Source organism: Panthera tigris, chromosome E1, assembly GCF_018350195.1.
Source record: "Panthera tigris isolate Pti1 chromosome E1, P.tigris_Pti1_mat1.1, whole genome shotgun sequence".
Taxonomy (NCBI): domain Eukaryota; kingdom Metazoa; phylum Chordata; class Mammalia; order Carnivora; family Felidae; genus Panthera; species Panthera tigris.
The window spans coordinates 59,630,724-59,647,261 of NC_056673.1; the positions used below are offsets into that span (position 1 = coordinate 59,630,724).

A 16,538-nucleotide genomic window follows, 5' to 3' on the forward strand; every position below is an offset into this window, starting at 1 on the left:
TCCTCGGGCTCCCACGCAGTCCGGTCTTCCATGCCGTGGCCGGGCTCCCACTCCGTTGCTGGGCTCCCACGCGGTCCTGGCTCTCTCCCCACTGCTGCTCTGGACACGTGGGTCCCGCTGCGCCCCTTCCCTGAAAAACTCCACTTAGGGCCCAGACCTCCCAGAGACCCGCTGGCTCCCTTCCTCCTGCAGCCCTGCCCCAGGACCTGGTCACTGAACCTGGCACCCAAGGCCCACCTCCCTTCATCTCTCAAGACCCCTGGGTGGCACATGTTTTGTTTTGACTGTCCTCTCCATTCTTCTACTCAGGGTTTTTTGTTTGGGTTTTTTTTTTTGGCCTCCTTCTCCAAAGTTTTAGTCACCCCCACCCCTAACGCCACTAGTCTTTGCCTGAGAGTTGTTTCCACCTGTAACCCCAAGTCCAGACCACAGGCCCTTCCCTCAGTGTCCTGTGTCCCAAAGCGGGCACTGCACTGCCTTCCCTGCCCTGCAGGTGGAAGCCACAGGCACCTTGTGCCCCTTCACCTGTCTGTGCTCCCTTCGCCTGGGAAGCCCCAGTCTTGCATCCCCTAACATCCAACACAGACGCCCTCTCCATGAAGCCTCTGGCCTCTACAATAAGAGTTACCCCTTAAACTATAACACTGCACGTTGGCTGGTCTTTACGGCACTTATTATAAAGTAAGTGCTTTTTTATTTTTAAAAACACACATTTACATACGAAGAAATTCACACTTTGGGGGCTGCAGTTCTGTGAGTTTTGACAGATGCACGTAGCTGTGTCACCACCGCCATCATGGTACAGAACATCCCTCGACAAAACACCCAGGGGCTGCCTCTTTGAAGCCAGCCACCCCCTTACCTAGGCCACCGCTAATCTGTGCTCTGTCGCAACTGTTTTGTCTTTCCCGGAATGTCACAGAGATGGAATCCTACAGAATGTAGCCTTGGGTCTGGCTTCTTCTACTCAGCACTGTGAGATCGATCCATTGGCGACTCGATTCCACCGCGTGGTGAACCACGCTTTATCGGTCATCGATTGAGGGACGTGGGGATTGTGTCCAGCTTGGGGTAATTATGAGTGAAACTACTGTAAACATTTACTTTCAAGCTTTTATATGAACATAAGTTTTCGTGTCACTTGGGTAAAAACTTAGGTATGTATTTATACTTGCATATATATCTATATATCTATATATCTATATCTATGTAGAGAGACTGTGTGTGTGTATACATATATATATAGAGAGAGAGAGGGAGGGAGGGAGAGAGAGGGAGACTAGATATGTGTTCAACTTTGTAAGAAACTTCTAGATTATTTTCCGCAGAAGCTGTACCATTTTATGCTCATACCAGCAGTTTATGAGAGCTCAGGTTGCTCCCCTGCCCCCCCCCCCATCACCCTCAACATTTGGTTGTTCAAATGTTTTTATTTTGGCTTTTTTTTTTTAATTTAAAATTTTATTTTTTGAGAGAGAGACAGACAGACATAGCTCGAGCAGAAGAGGGGCAGAGAGAGAGGGAGACACAGAATCCGAAGCAAGTTGCAGGCTCTGAGCTGTCAACACAGAGCCCGACGTGGGGCTTGAACCAATGAACTGTGAGATCATGACCTGAGCCGAAGTCAGATGCTCAACCAACAGCCACTCAGCCATCCCTGGTGTTCTCATTTTTAAAAAGTGATTCTAGGGGTGCCTGGGTGGCTCAGTCGGTTGAGTGTCCGACTTTGGGTCAGGTCATGATCTCACAGTCTGTGAGTTCGAGCCCCATGCCGGGCTCTGGGCTGACAGCTCAGAGCCTGGAGCCTGCTTCGGATTCTGTGTCTCCCTCTCTCTCTGCCCCTCCCCTGCTCATGCTCTGTCTCTCTCACTCTCAAGAATGAATAAATGCTAAAAAAAAATAAAAAAAATAAAAGGGATTCTAATTATTTAAATACTGATCACTTAGGTGTGTAGGGGTATCCCATGTCCCTATACTGATGTCGAGAATCTATTCCTAGGCTTATTTGCCATATATTTATATACCTTCTTTGGTGAAATGTTTGTTCAAATCTTTTGCCCACTTGGTAAATTGAGTTGTTTGCCTTAGGAGTTTTGAGCGTTCTTTACACGTTCTTGATAACAAGTCCTTCATGAGATACGTGGGTTGCGAATATTTTCTCCATCTGTGGCTTGTCCTGCTGTTCTCTTAACTGTGTCATTCAAAGAGAGGTTCTTAAACTTTGTGGTTTGTGCTTTTTGTATGTTGTAGAAGCCACGGCCTGACCCGAGGACAGAACATTTTCTCCTGTTTCTTCTAGAAGACTTAGAGTGTTAGGTTTCCTATCTAGGTCTGTGGTTCAGCTGAGATTTTGTGTAAGGTGTGAGGTATAGGGTGACATTTAAAAATTCTTTTTCTTTTTTGTACATGGATGTTGAATTATCCCGGTACCACCCGTTGAAAAGCTATCCTGTCTTCATTGAATTACCTTGACACTTTTGTGTAGTTTAAGTGACCATATTTGTGTGGGTCTATTTCTGAGCTGTCTACACTGGCCTATTGATCTGTGTCTGAACTTTCCCCAATACCACACTGTGTTGATTAGTGCTATTCCACAGTAAATCTTTGAATCAGGTGGTGGGAGTCCCCTTTGTCCTTTTTCAAAATTACCTATTCAATTTATTTGGCTCTTCCTATACTATTTAGTATCAGCTTGTCACCATGTACAAAAAAAAAAAAAATCCAGCTGGAATTTCGATGAGGGTATGTTAAATCTGTAGATCAGTCTGGAGAGAATGACGTCTTAACAATATTGTTTTCCAATCCATAACCATGGTATACCTCTCCATTTATTTAGGCCTAATCATTGATATCTTTCACTAGTCTTTTGTATTTTTCAGCATACAGTATTATTTTTAGCATACAAAAATACAGTTGGTAGTATAATTTACCCTGTATCCTGTGTCCTTGCTAAATTCATTTATTAGTCTTGGGGATTTTTGTGGATTCTATGGGAGTTTTCACATAGACCATAATGTCTGTGGATAATAACAATTTCTTTTCCAAGGTATTTGCCTCCTTCTCCTCCTGTTTTATTGAACTGGCCAGGGCTTTCTGTACAATACTGAAGAGAAGTGGTTGGAATGTGTATCATTGCCCTGTTCCCAGTCTGGGGGGGTGGGGGAAGCATTCAGTCCTACACCATTAAATAGGATGTTAGCTGTGGGATTTTGCAGCTACTTTCTACCAGGTGAGAGAAATTTTTATATTCCTCACTTGGGAAGAGTTTCCATGAATGCAATGTTGAATTTGATCCCTTGCATTTTCTGCATAAAATAGGATTTTCTTCATAAATACGTTAATTTGGTGAATTACATGATTGACTTTCAGATGTTAACCCACTAGACAAAAAGGCAGTGGTAGCAAGGGAAATGAGACAATATTCTGGGGGCTCCTGGCTGGCTCAGTCAGTACAGCATGTGACTCTTGATGGCCAGGTCATGAGTTAGCCCCATGTTGGGTGTGCAGCCTACTTAAAAATAAGATAATTTTTTTTAAAAAGAAGAAGAAAATACTGTTTTTCCCGCATTATATATACAATGTTTAAAATTGATTTTTTAATTTACGTCCAAGTTAGTTAGCATAGAGTGCAATCATGATTTCAGGAGTAGATTCCAGTGATTCATCCCCTATGTATAACATCCAGTGCTCATCCCAACAAGTGTCCTCCTTGATGCCCCTTGCCCATTTAGCCCACCCCCCACCCACAACCCCTCCAGCAACCCTCAGTTTGTTCTCTGTATTTAGGAGTCTCTTATGTTTTGTCCTCCTCCCTGTTTTTATATTATTTTTGCTTCCCTTCCCTTATGTTCATCTGTTTTGTCTCTTAAATTCCTCATGAGTGAAGTCATGTGATATTTGTCTTTCTCCGACAAATTTTGCTTAGAATACCCTTTAGTTCCATAGGTGTAGTTGCGAATGGCAAGATTTCATTCTTTTTGATTGCCAAGTAATAGCCCATTGTATATATGTACCATCTCTTCTCTATCCATTCATCCATCGATGGACATTTGGGCTCTTTCCATACTTTGGCTATGGTCGATAGTGCTGCTATAAACATTGGGGTGCATGTGCCCCTTTCAAACAGCACACCTGTATCCCGTGGATAAATGCCTAGCAGTGCAATTGCTGGGTCGTGGGGTAGTTCTATTTTTAATTTTTTGAGGAACCTCCCAACTGCACCAGTTTGCATTCCCACCAGCAGTGCAAAAAAGGTCCTCTCTCTCCACATCCTCGCCAACATCTGTTACTGCCGGAGTTGTTAAGGTTAGCCATTCTGACAGGTGTGAGGTGGTATCTCATTGTGGTTTTTGTATTTCCCTGATGATGAGTGATGTTGAGCATTTTTTCATGTGTCTGTTGGCCATCTGGATGTCTTCTTTGGAGAAGTGTCTGTTCATGTGTTTTGCCCATTTCTTCACTGGATTATTTGCTTTTTGGGTGTTGAGTTTGATAAGTTCTTTATAGATTTTGGATACTAACCCTTTATCTGATACGTCATTTGCAAACATCTTCTCCCATCCTGTCGGTTGCCTTTTAGTTTTGCCGATTGTTTCCTTCTCTGTGCAGAAGCTTTTTATTTTGATGAGGTCCTAGTAGTTCAATTTTGCTTTTGTTTCCCTTGCCTCCGGAGACGTGTTGAATAAGAAGTTGCAGTGACCAAAGTCAAAGAGGTTTTTGCCTGCTTTCTCCTCTAGGATTTTGATGGCTTCCTCTCTTACGTTTAGGTCTTTCATCCATTTTGAGTTTCTTTTTGTGTCTGGTGTAAGAAAGTGGTCCAGGTTCATTCTTCTGCACATCGCTGTTCGGTTTTCCCAGTACCACTTGCCGAAGAGACTGTCTTTATTCCATTGGATATTCTTTCCTGCTTTGTCAAAGATTAGTTGGCCATATGTTTGTGGGTTCTCTGTTCTGTTCCATTGATCTGAGTGTCTGTTTTTGTGCCAGTACCATACTATCTTGATGATTACAGCTTTGTAATACATCTTGAAGTCCGGGATTGTGATGCCTCCGGCTTTGGTTTTCTTTTTCAGGCTTGCTTTGGCTATTTGGGGTCTTTTCTAGTTCCATACAAATTTTAGGGTTGTTCTAGCTCTGTGAAGAATGCTGGTGTTATTTTGATAGGGATTGCATGGATTATGTAGATTGCTTTGGGGAGTATCGACATTTTAACAATATCTATTCTTCCAATTCATGACCTATGTATATATATTTTATTGAGACATAATTAAAACATTTATTCCCTCCAGGTTTACTGAGATTGAGTTGACGCATCGAGTGAATTGCCACCTAACCCTGTGCGAGTTTAAGGGGTACACAAAGGTGCTGATTTGATATTTATAGAATGCAAAAGGGTTACCTCCGTGGCGTTAGCTGATGCCTCCATCCTGTCACATGGCTGTTTCTTTGTGGTGTACATAGTATTAGAGTTCTGTGTCTTTCGAGGAGTTTGTACATCCGGGTAACCACCAACCTAATTAAGACATGAAACGTCACCATCCCAAGAAACGTTACTGCCTCCTTCTGCTCGATTCCACCACACGGGCACTTCCGTGTCTTTATTCTTTCACAGAGCAGAATGCTTTTGAAATGCATCCGTGTTGTGTAGATCTTCTATCGGCCCCCCGTTTGGCATCATGGCAAATCACGGTATGTGGCTTTTTGTGTCTAGCTTCTCTCCTAAGGTTCTTGGTGGCGACGCAGAAGCAAAGGAATTAGCAGGGAAGCCGGTGGAAAGAATCTGAGATCCCTAAACGGGACAAAGGGAGATGTTAGGATCTTGGCGGCAGCCAAGGTGGACTGTTTGGTGGCCAACAGAATGGTCTGGGGGAGCCTTCAAACTGGGGCACGTGCAGGGTTGGAAGGAAGGTATTGGGCGATCTGCGTACACCGAGGAAGCAGGGTAGGAGCGTATTTCTCCAGGAAGAGCCGGTCTTGACTCCCCCCAGGTAACTGCTGTTGTCTGGGTTCTTGTTTTTGCTGCGGATGCTTGTATTCAGCTTTCCTGAGTTTCGCTCTCTGGTTCTGGAACCAAACCTCCAGGGTCACGGCCACTTCTTGGTTCTGCAGGCTGGGAGGGGTGTGGGTTCTGACTGGACAAGAATTCCAAATCTGCTCGTGGCTTCTCCGTGAACATTGTTCGCTTCCTTTGTGAATGCTGCTAGTGCCTTCCTTTAGGAAGGTCCCCTGGGTCTGACATCCTGAGATCCACATGTGTTCCCATGCTCTGCTCCTGTGACCAAAAGAAGAGAACGTTCTGAACCGAATAAAAACAAAACTGTCAAAGTTCATGGGATGCAATCAAAGCAGAGTCTAGAGGAAAACTGATAGCATTAACATTTTTGTTAGAAAAATAAAGCTCTCGCGTCAATAATCTAAGCTTCCACCTTCAAGAAACTAGAAAAAGAAGAAAAATAAACCCAAAGCAGTAGGAAGAAACTAATAAAAAGCAGACAGCAATGAAATACAAAACATGGAATGGTAAGAAAAAAGGAAACCCCAAGGTTTAGTTCTTTGAAAAAACCAGTATTAACAAACTTCTAATCAGACTAACCAAGAAAAAGAGGGGAGAAAGTTATCAACATCAGAAATGAAAGATGGAATACCATTATAGACCCTACAGAAATTGGATAACGAAATTATGTCATAAAATATTCTATGGTCATATTCATCTTCTGTGAAATGGACCGATTTCTTGAAAAATACCTTCCTGAAACTCACCTGGGAAGAAAGAGATCACCCAAATAGCCCCACACCTACTTAAGAAACTTTGTAGTTCAAAGCCTACAATTAAGAATATTAAAGGACCAGATACTTCCACTGGGGAGTTCTTTCGAACATTTAAGGAAGAAATAACACCTGTCCTGCTTTTAGAAAAGAAGTTCTCTAAGCATGTCCTCATTAATGCTATCTTCATTAGCACACACGCGCACACACGCGCACACACACACACACACACACAGGAAAGAAAAACAGCAACGATGCAGCTTTGCGGGAACAACCGTGTTTATTTCGGAAGCTCTGGTGCTGTGACCCCTGGAGCAGCCGCGACCCTCTGAGGCACCAGAACCCTTGCCCCGAGGCCAGCCCCGCACAGTCTGCAGGGACCAGACACAGGTCGCACCGGGATCTGGCAGCAGAAACAGCCCGCCCCCCGCCCCAGGTGGATAAGCCGCTTGGCCGATTTATGACTCCCTGCGAAGGGAGCGCTCTGAGCCCCAAAATACTCAAGCCGTGCTTCCAAATCCACACAAAAAACCCTTGTTTCTGAGAGGCAGGCACGGGTCTCCAGGGGGCCCCTGAGGTCAGTGTTTCCCAGACCCGCTGCTGCAGGAATCCAAGTCCAGACAGCTAGCCTCTGGTAAGGGAGACATGGAGGGGAAACTGAGGTAGCCCCGAGCCCTCCTCCCAGGGTGGCAAGGGCCACGGCCCGGACTGTCTCCTCCTGACTCGTCCCCACAGAGGGGGCCGGGTGCCCTTCTCCATGGTGTCTGTGAGGACCCTGGGAGCCCCAGACAGATCCAAGTGAGGAGCCAAGCCTCTGCTCCTGTCCCCTCCAGGCAGGCCGTGCCACGCCCTCTGCCCCGGTCCCCCTCGCAGTCCTTCTGGCCGTAGGGAGAGCGGCCTGACAGTGTCTGCGGATGGGGCCCCCGGGACGGCTGCAGGGCAGGAGACCCAGCAGTCGGTCCGGGGCCCCCAGCCACCACCCTGAACAAGCAGCTCAGTTCCTAACCCTGCCCAGAAACCGGCACGGCTCGGCGCTGGTCCTGTTTCTCCCTCAAGGCCTCAGGCTGCCCCTCCGGCCATCACGCCCACAGGAAGGGCCCGTGCACGAGGGGGGTCCTGCCTCATCCACAGGAAACCGGGGAACCCGCTTTCGGGTTGGGAGCCGACCCCCGTGCACGGTGCCACCTGGCTCTGCTGGCTCGTGGACCGGCGGCACATCACCCGGGGCTTGATCAGCGGCCGTTGTATTCGCTCTGGTCAGCTGCCCGCACCGTGTCCTCGGTGAGTGAAGGGGGGACGCCGGAGGGAGGGCGGACCGGCCACACACACCCGAGGGGAACCACTCCTCGGTGGGATGTGGGGGCTGCGGGCGAACGGGACAGCACAGAGTCACGGAATCCTGGGATTTACAGGCCGGGGCCACGGTGACTCCACGTGTGGCCCAGGCTGGCAAGGTCACGAGTTTAGGAAAGGGAAAGCAGAAGGTTCCGAGCCGGGAGGGGCTCCTGCTGCCGCCGCCCTCTGTGGTGGCGTCCAGGGGGCCTGGGGGGCCTCTTCTGTGGCGGGCCCGGCCCCCAGCAGGCGGGGACAGGCCACCAGCTCCATGCCAGCAAACAAGGAGCTGCAGCCCCCGGGCCCTGGGCAAAGTTCCGGCGCTCCCTTTGGGGAGCCCGTGCCCGGCGGGCTCCACTCGGGTCCGGCCCCCTCCTCTCTGGAACCCACCAGGCCGGCCTCGGCCTCCCTGGGGACTGAGAGCGGGGAGCCATCGAGGGGAAGGGGGTGCGCAGGGCCCTGGGGCGGGAAGAGGGCGGAACTCAGCGGCTGCAGGAAGGCGTGGCTCCCGGAGAAGGGCACGGCGTCGGTCAGCAGGTCGGCCGGGCCCCCGCGGCCAGCCACAGGGCCCAGTTCGACCGGGGGCCTCTGGGCGGGGGGCCGCTGTCGGCAGGAGGCTTCAAAGTGCCTCAGGATCTGGAGGAGGAAGCGGAGGGGACCGGCTGAAGGTCCCTGTGCGCCCGGGAGCACAGAAGACACAGCCCCCCAGAGAGCAGGTGGCTCGTCCCACCTCCTCCTCCTCCGGCCACCCCCCACCGGCCACACCGTGTGCGCCCAGACACGGCGAACCTGCTGCTCTACAAATGCACATGTTCTCCGTCCCCAAACCCGGCCCCGTGACGAGCCACCTCAGGGAGGGGGGGGAGGGGTCCCTTGCCGGGTGCCAAGCAGCGCCTGACACAGATGCTGAGGAAACGAACGTGCCTCAAACCCTCCCGTCCTTCGCAACTCTGCACACACGGCCTCCTCCAGCCTTCACGTCCTCAGAGACACCGTGATGGCCTTGCCGTGGCGGGGTCACCGATTCTTTGACAAAGGACAATTTAAAGACACGCCACTGAGGATCCGAATTCTCAGCAGCCACAGAGGAGCGCAGAAGCCGGGGATGCCAGTGGGCAGGTGGAAGACGTGCTGGGGCCTGGCTGAGGGGAGAGGCCAGCAGCCTGTGAGGGCTGCCCAGAGGCTCCCCAGTGAGGGAGCCGGGAGGCCCGCACACAATTCGAGCATAACTGGGAGACGGACTCGCGTGAAAGAAAACACTTCTGCTCTCCAGGGGCCGAGCTCCTGAACTGTGACCCCAGGTGGCCAGCAGAAGGATAAATGGACCTGAGCAGGCAAGGAGGGCTTCCCGCAGGAGGCCACCCGTGGGCTGAGCCAGGCGGGATGGGGAGCTGCCTGCAGAGCAGAGCTGCTGAGCAGCAGGGCAGGGGAGAGGTCCCAGGAGCTGGAAAAATCCACGAGCCAAGGACCCCGGCTGTTCTAAGGCCCGGCCCATCCCGGCCCGGTTGGCGAGGGGCAGGAACGCGGAAGCGGATCTGGGAACGGCTGGAGGAACAAGCGTTCGACTTCTCCTCCGGGTCCCGGCTGCTGCCCACCTTGGTGGCCTTGTTGGTCACGGGTCCAGGGCTGCCCGCGCTGAGCTCCTGCAGCCTCGGCCGGGCGAGGAGCAGGATGTGCTCCTGGGAGAGCAGGTCGGTGCAGCCCAGGGACGCGATGGCGCCCAGGGCCCTCTGCCGGGCGGACAGAAGGTCAGCACGGTCCACCCCCGGAGGGAGGCCCCTCTCACAGCTCCGTCCTCCTCTCGGCCCGACTGCAGCCCCAAGGTGGGGGAGCCCCGGGGGTGGGCCCACTGCCCCCCCCCCCCAGGGCAGGCCCCGGGTGAGGCGGTCCCCGGCCAACCCCGCCCGCAACCCTCACCTGCGCACACCCATGCCCCAGGCGCCCCCCAGCCTCGGGCCGGCCCTTACCATCTGCACACGCTCGCTGGTCCCGTCCAGGTGGCGGGTCAGCAGTTCTAGGACCGCCTCACAGTTGAGCAGCCCACACCTGCAGGAAGGCACAAGCAGGAGGTGGGGGCCGGGGCCGGGGCCGGGGCCGGGAGCGGGGAGCCGGTGGGGGGACTCACTCTTTGATGAAGCACTGAGCCTCCTCTCGGCTCAGAAAGGCACGCGGCCCCCGTGTCACAGTCTGGACCAGGCTCTGCTCCTGCTGGCAGTCGCTCAGGGTCACGGCCTCCACCCTACCGGGGGCACAGCGGTCAGGGTAGAGAGAGACTCCTCCGGGTCAGGCCCCAACCCAGGGTGGGACCCCAGAAAAGGACCTCACCGCTCTGCCAGGTCGCTGGGTGCCTGGCTAGCCGCTGAGGGGCTGTCGCTGCCCGACCGACTGCCTGAGTCTGAGACCTTGCCTGGGTCACCGCTCTCCCGGGATGAATTCTGGGAGCTGGAGCCGCTGTCTGGCTCGTCCCAACCCCCTCCTGCCTGCCCGGGCTGGGGTCTCGTGACTGTGACAAACAGGACCGTGGGTGAGATCGGGGGCGGGGGGCCCTGACTTGCCTCATACACCCCTCCCCGGGGCACCTCGACCAAGAAACACCAGGGAAGAGGTGACACGGGACAGAGCAGGGCACCCCTCACACAGAACGGTCAGGGCGGGGACCGCCGACCTGTGGCGGCAGGGGCAGTGCCGGACCCCGAGGCACAGAACTCTCGGGGAGTCCCGACAGTCCTCCTTCAGGCCAGGCCAACTCCCAGGAGCTTGGGCCAGAGCACCGCGACGCTGTGGTCCCCTCTCACCACACACCTCGCTCGGGGATGGCCCTGTGTCAACATCCCCCCGACTAGAACGCACGCGCGTGGAGGCTGGCCCCCGGCCCTGGCCTCGCAGCCGTCCCGGCTGGACCGGCAAAAGCCGGGCTGCGGCCCAGCTCACGACCCAGGTCTGTACCCGAGGTGGCGGGGCCCTCCGGAAGCCCCCGCCCCCCTTAACACCATACACCCCAGCTCCTACTCGAAGCAACTGGCAAGAAGCTGGCAAAACAGCATCCAGACGCCGCGCGATCTTTGTACGGCACGGAGGCCACAGCGAGCGCACACAGAGCCACGGAGCTGGCGAAAGGCTGTGCGGGCCCGCGGCCCCCCCAGGACATACCACCTCCTTCCCCGGCCTCTGAGCCAGGAGCCTGTGCCCCTTGCCGGGAAGGTCCTGTCGGCAGCTCCGCGGCCCCCTCTCGCTCCAACACACCACGGGGACAGGCCTGCTCACCCGGACCCCCAGGAGAGTCTCACCGCTTCCTCGGGCGCCCGGGAGAGCTCCGGGGAGCGGCTTCCCGGCACTGAGGCCACCACGGCTGGCTGTGGGCGTCATGGCGGGCTGGTAGGCGTCACCCCGCGGGAGGGGCCTCCGGGTACCGGGGCTCTCGGGCCCGGGGCGCACAGCATTGGCCACCACCTCTGCGGCCTTCTGGATGGTGGAGAGGAAGGCTTCGCCCGCAGAGCCTGCGCCGGAGGGAGAGGGACAGGGTGCCAGCCCTCTTCAGTTCTGCCCGCCCCCGAGAGGAGTTCAAGAGGCCAGCACGTGAGCCGTAGTCACACAGCGGAGCCCACGTGGGGCACCCAGGCCCTTCTGGAAGCTTCCCCAGTGAATGCTGCTTCCGTGCATTCCCAGGCCCGACAGAGCCTGGCGCTCCAGCTTACGGCAAGGCCGTGCCCCCAAGTCCCCCGGCCCCACGTGGGAGCAGGACAGCTAAGGGGATCGTCAGAGAGCTCGGTCCCCATGGCGGCTCATGTCCAGTACGGGTGCAAGGGTGCGTGAGTGCCCTGACGGGACCAACCACCCTCACTCCCGAGTCAGGAACAGGCAAGGCCTGCGAGCCAGGCCTGCTTTAGGAATCAGTGCTCCCGAGGTACCGGGGGTCTGAGAGCCGAGACCAGAACCGGCAGCACCCAGGCCGGCTGCGTCCACTCACGACGGGCACCGTCCCCACGCCACCGCCCTCCGCCCTCAGCCCCTCTGAGGGACCAGGGCCTGGGTGCACGCGTACAGACCTAGCCTCCGCCCGGCTTCTCACCTGTTGGTTTCGCAGACTGGCCCTGCCTCGTTCTCCCGCGGGCCCGAGCAGAGGAGAGCGCGGTGGCAGGACACCGGCCCCAGCCGTGCCACCCGCCACGCCTCCCAGGCCAGATCCACCAGACCCTATGCCCGCGCCCCACACCCCCGCAGCACTCACCTGTGGGGCCCCGTTCCTTGCTGTAGCCGAAGCCCTGGAGGGCGCCCTGGGGCCTGGACTCGGAGCCCATGCCTGTGAGCAGGACCCACGTCAGTGCCAGTGTGGCCGCTCACGCTCAACCCTGTGTACCTGGGACAGGGGGTCGGGGGGGGACCTCAAACCATCCCCAGGGTGAACACCCAGCGAAGGGGATGGGCGGTCGCCTACCTGCCGGAGGCAGGGCCCTGGGTGGCTGGGAGGGAGGCGGGGGCGACAAGTTGTCCGAGAACAAGGCGCTCCCCAAGTCCTAGACGAGGAAGCAGAGGGCACTCGGCTCGCTGTGGTCCGGCTCTGTCCCCCCGCCCCCCTGCTCTCTCGGGGTCCCACAGCGAGGGCGGAGCCAGGGCCCCGGGTGGTGGAACAAACGTCTGGCAGTCTGTCCCGGGCTGCCCCGAGTGCTGGACTCACCTGGGCGGCCGCCCGCACCTTCTGGTACAAGCTGTTCCCGTGGAGAGGGTCTGGGGGCCCTGAGAAAACTGCAGGACGGAGGCAGATGCGCAGGTGAGCCGCAGCTACTGACACTCAGAGGTGCGGCTTTAATGCCCCCCGGCCCTCGTGGCGGGCACCCCCCCGGACCCCTGGCAGATGACCCCGGCACCCCAAGGGTCAAGGGCAGCCTCCTGAAACACAGGCCTGGCCTCCAGTCCCCGGGCGACACCCCTTCCAGGTCAAAGTCCCTATAGTGGCGGCCACCCTTCCGCACCCCCAAGCCCGGGAGCCCCCAGATCCACCTCATCCGGGACCCACTGCCCCCACACTGCTTTTCAGAGATATCCACCCACTGGGCCTATGGAGGCCGCACCCCGGCTGCCCCCTCGCTCATGCCCACAGAGTGGAGCCCCCTGCCGTCTCTCGCCGGGGTCCCTGCACTGGCCGCCTCGCTGTACCCGCCTCAACCCACTCTCCACTCGGAGCGAAGCGAGCAATCAAAGCCCCACGGAGGCTCCTGCGGCCCTGACGATACCACCTCCCTCTACGTAACAGCTTCAGCTGTGACAAACGAGTTTTTCCTAGAAGGAATTGAGTGACACCCCCGTTCCCAGTCTCTTGTCACAAATGCATCTCACTTTCTGCCCCGGCAGGTGGCCCAGGGTGCACGCCCATCGGCCAGCCGGGAATGGAACCACCAGGGAACCACCGGGGTGGGGGGGGGGGGGGATGGCGTGAGCCTCCCTGCTGTTCCTGCCGCACAGGACCCCCCCCTGCCCCGTCCCCTCGTGCCTGAGCTGAGGCCGTCACCTGCGGCCCCCCCCCACCCCAGAGCCACCTCCTCTCGCTACCCCACCTCCCCGACAGCCTGTGGCAGGGTCCCCCGGTTGGCACTCAGAGTACAACGGACTGGGACCGGCCCAGCAGAGACTCTGGTGCCAACAAGGACCCGCTGTCTGCCGCATCCCGTGCTGCCTCAGCTGCGCCCTGGGGTGGAGGACGGCGGTGAGGACGGGGTGGAGGATGGAGGCCTCCGGTGAAGAGACGGCCGCGGTTTCGGGGTGTGGGGGTAGGCCACCACCCGGCAGGCAGGATGCTGGAAATGCTCAGGATCCCCGAGGAGCACGCGGTGGCCGAGAGCAACTAACTGGGCCCCCCTCCCCGGCGCTGCCCTCTCGGGGACCCTCTCAGGGACGGCTCCGTGGGCGTGGTTCTTGCCTGCGGGCCGAGCCCTTCCGGTGTCACTCAGGGCGGGGTCTGCTGACGCTGTGCCCCTGAGACCCACTGCGGCCAGGACTCCTGCCTTACCTGAGGGGAAGGCCTCAGGCCCCGTCCCCCCAAATCCCGGTTAGGGAAAAAGACACGGGACAGCCCCAGGCCCGGCTGGGGAGTGAGAGATGGAACCCCACCCCAGACCCAGCTGTGCTAGACCTAGACCTCGACAGGCCGGAACCCCGCCTCTCCCGGGGGCCTCCCACAGACCTCCCTGTCTCGGCCCTGGGGAGCAGTCCGGGGGGGAAGACAGAGCCCCTCTGGTGTGCCGGGCACTGGAACAGGCAGGACGGGCCTGGGCTGCCCAGGCCAGGCAGGGCACACAGGCAGAAGTAAGCCACCGTGCGGCGACGGGCCCGGCGACGGATGGAAGGGAAAGCCCGTGACAGAATGAAGGCGGTGGCTGGGGTGCGGGGTGCCGGGGAGAAGACGGCAGCGGGCCGGGAGGCGAGTCCCGCTGGTGGGAGGGGCGTCTCTGTGAGATGGCGGTGGTCAGCAGAGGGACTCTGTGCAGCCTGCCCTGGCCGCCCCGCCCCAGCGCCCGGATACCTGCGGCTTCCTGGATGAAGGCAGGGTTGCGCTTGAGGATGAGCAAGGACGAGGAGGAGCCGTGACCACACAGGTGGAGCAGGATCTTCAGCACCTGGGGGACAGTCGCAGGGGGCAGCACAGGCCCAGAGGGCAGCCCGCACGCATCCCGCGGCGACCCTCTCCTCGTGCTTCGCCACCCGCTGGCCCGTCCCCCAGCGGAGGGTCTGCGGGGGCCGCTCGGGGACTCACCTTCAGCTTCACTCGGCCAGAGCCGCTGTGCAGACGGTTCAGAAGGTACTCCAGGAGGCACTGGCTGCTGCCCAGGGACTCGTGTGAGATTTCTGGCAGGCGCTCGGGTTAGGGAAGGAGCGAGCTGACCCCAGGCCACACGAGGCCACGCCGGCGGGGGAGAGAACCAGGCCTTCCTGCCACCAGACTTCTCCCGTGTCTTCCCCGCCAACACCCACCCGAGGCCCTGGTTTCAGGAGCTTGGGCCTCTTACGGCCTCCTGGGCCCCGCGTCATCAGTCGTGTGGCTTTTGGACCCACCCACACTTGGTCCCTACAGTAAAGGAGCTGGGGGGCCTCCGAAGGACAGGCCCCTGGACGTGGGTGACGAGGAAGGATACTGGCGATCTCCTCAAACAAGTAGCCCGGACACGGGACATCATCGTCCGACGTTCCCTTCAGGAGAACCGGGAGCTGAAAGGGAGCGCGAGCCCCTGGCATGATGAGTGGGCATCACAGGGAAAAAACCCAAACACCCATTCCCACTTGGCCCAGCATCTGGGCGTCTGGGGAGCGTGAGCCTCAGAGCAAAGACAGGTCGGGGAACCTCAGGGACACTCACGGGGACAAGTGCGTGGACTCTGCTGGGTGCTCACCACAGACTGACTACAGTTTGAAAGGGCAGCGGCCTGACGGCACGAGAACATGGGCCTGAAAGTCACCTTATTTATCCAGCAAGGCCCAAAGGGGAGCTGGACAGACGTGCAGAGCCGTGGAGGCCAGGGCCCAGAGCGGAGTCTCTGCACTAACGCAACCGAACCGACCGGCGGCTTCACCGGCGGCCCAGCCCCTGAACACCTGCCTGGCGACGCTCAAGGCCGCCCGCTGCATCTGCTTTGGCTCTGGCCAACACCAACGACAGGCCCCGACCTCCGCTTCTCGGAGCATTCGCCACGATGAACTGACGATGGTGGACGTGGGTCTCCCACAACTCGGGAGCGTCCTTCCCTAAGACCTGAGGGCCCCGGTTTGAAACGCAACCATTAGGAAGGCCCGGGCCTGGCTCGCACGCCCTGTACGGGGGCAGGACCCCAAGTCCCGAAAGGGCCGGCCAGCTGCCGAGTTGCACGGACACTGCCCGACCCCCGCCTCCCTCAGTGCTCCTGCCACAAATGGGAAGGGGCCGGGGCTGCCCGCGCGGGCGTCCGGCTGTGCCGTCTGAGACCCCAGCTGTCTCTTCCAATTCGGGTTCTGTCCGGGGGGTGGGGGGGGGGGGGATGTGAAGCAGAGGTGGCGTGCCCCGCCCACACGGCGTCGGGGATCGGGCCCCGACCCTGAGGCCACAGCGAAGAAGGGGACCCAGGAACGAGATGCAGGGGCAGAGGGGACACCAGGGGCCCAAGAACGGCCGGAGGGGCTCGCGGAGGAGGACGGGCACGGAGAGGGCCGGAGGGAGATGGAGGCATCTGTGAGCCTGGGAGGAGGCCCCAGCGGGCGCCGAGCAGGGCCGGGGAGGGGGACAGCTCTGGCCCGGGGTGGGGGCCGCGGCCGCCCGCACTCACCCGGTGCAGGAAGCTCAGGCGGTCCCGCAGCGGCGGCGTGGACGCCATGATGCCGGCCACCTTCCGGCCCCGCCCGCGGCCGCGGACCCCCTCCAATCACCGCGCGGGCCTGGACTAGCTGGCCAATCGCTCGCGCGGGGCGGGGCCTGCAGT

The 16,538-nt window shown here is 57.8% G+C and overlaps 1 protein-coding gene across 2 annotated transcripts; it reads right to left on the bottom strand.

Annotated features, from left to right (window-relative positions):
* Nucleotides 1-7,033: 7,033 nt before the first annotated feature.
* TEPSIN (TEPSIN adaptor related protein complex 4 accessory protein) lies at nucleotides 7,034-16,536 on the bottom strand. Of its 2 annotated transcripts, none has more exons than XM_042966130.1 (13): nucleotides 16,386-16,536; nucleotides 15,225-15,297; nucleotides 14,846-14,937; nucleotides 14,615-14,708; nucleotides 12,773-12,840; nucleotides 12,533-12,611; nucleotides 12,326-12,397; nucleotides 11,385-11,594; nucleotides 10,423-10,600; nucleotides 10,223-10,336; nucleotides 10,065-10,143; nucleotides 9,693-9,827; nucleotides 7,034-8,733 (listed from the first exon to the last, which is right to left on the bottom strand). In XM_042966130.1, exons 1-13 carry the CDS (start codon nucleotides 16,431-16,433, stop codon nucleotides 8,221-8,223), a joined length of 1,755 nt encoding a protein of 584 aa, XP_042822064.1. In that variant the 5' UTR covers nucleotides 16,434-16,536; the 3' UTR covers nucleotides 7,034-8,220. The 2 variants fall into 2 exon arrangements, with proteins under 2 accessions (XP_042822064.1, XP_042822065.1); XM_042966131.1 differs by having other exon boundaries at nucleotides 15,225-15,838; nucleotides 16,386-16,441.
* Nucleotides 16,537-16,538: the final 2 nt, after the last annotated feature.

Excerpts from the sequence above, each read along its gene's own strand:
- TEPSIN (XM_042966130.1), bottom strand. The coding sequence starts at position 16,433 with ATGGCGTCCACGCCGCCGCTGCGGGACCGCCTGAGCTTCCTGCACCGG. Across the intron at positions 12,841-14,614 it reads CTTCATCCAGGAAGCCGCAG|TTTTCTCAGGGCCCCCAGAC; the intron begins GTATCCGGGCGC and ends TCCGTCCTGCAG. Across the intron at positions 10,144-10,222 it reads GCTCAGTGCTTCATCAAAGA|GTGTGGGCTGCTCAACTGTG; the intron begins GTGAGTCCCCCC and ends GCCTTCCTGCAG.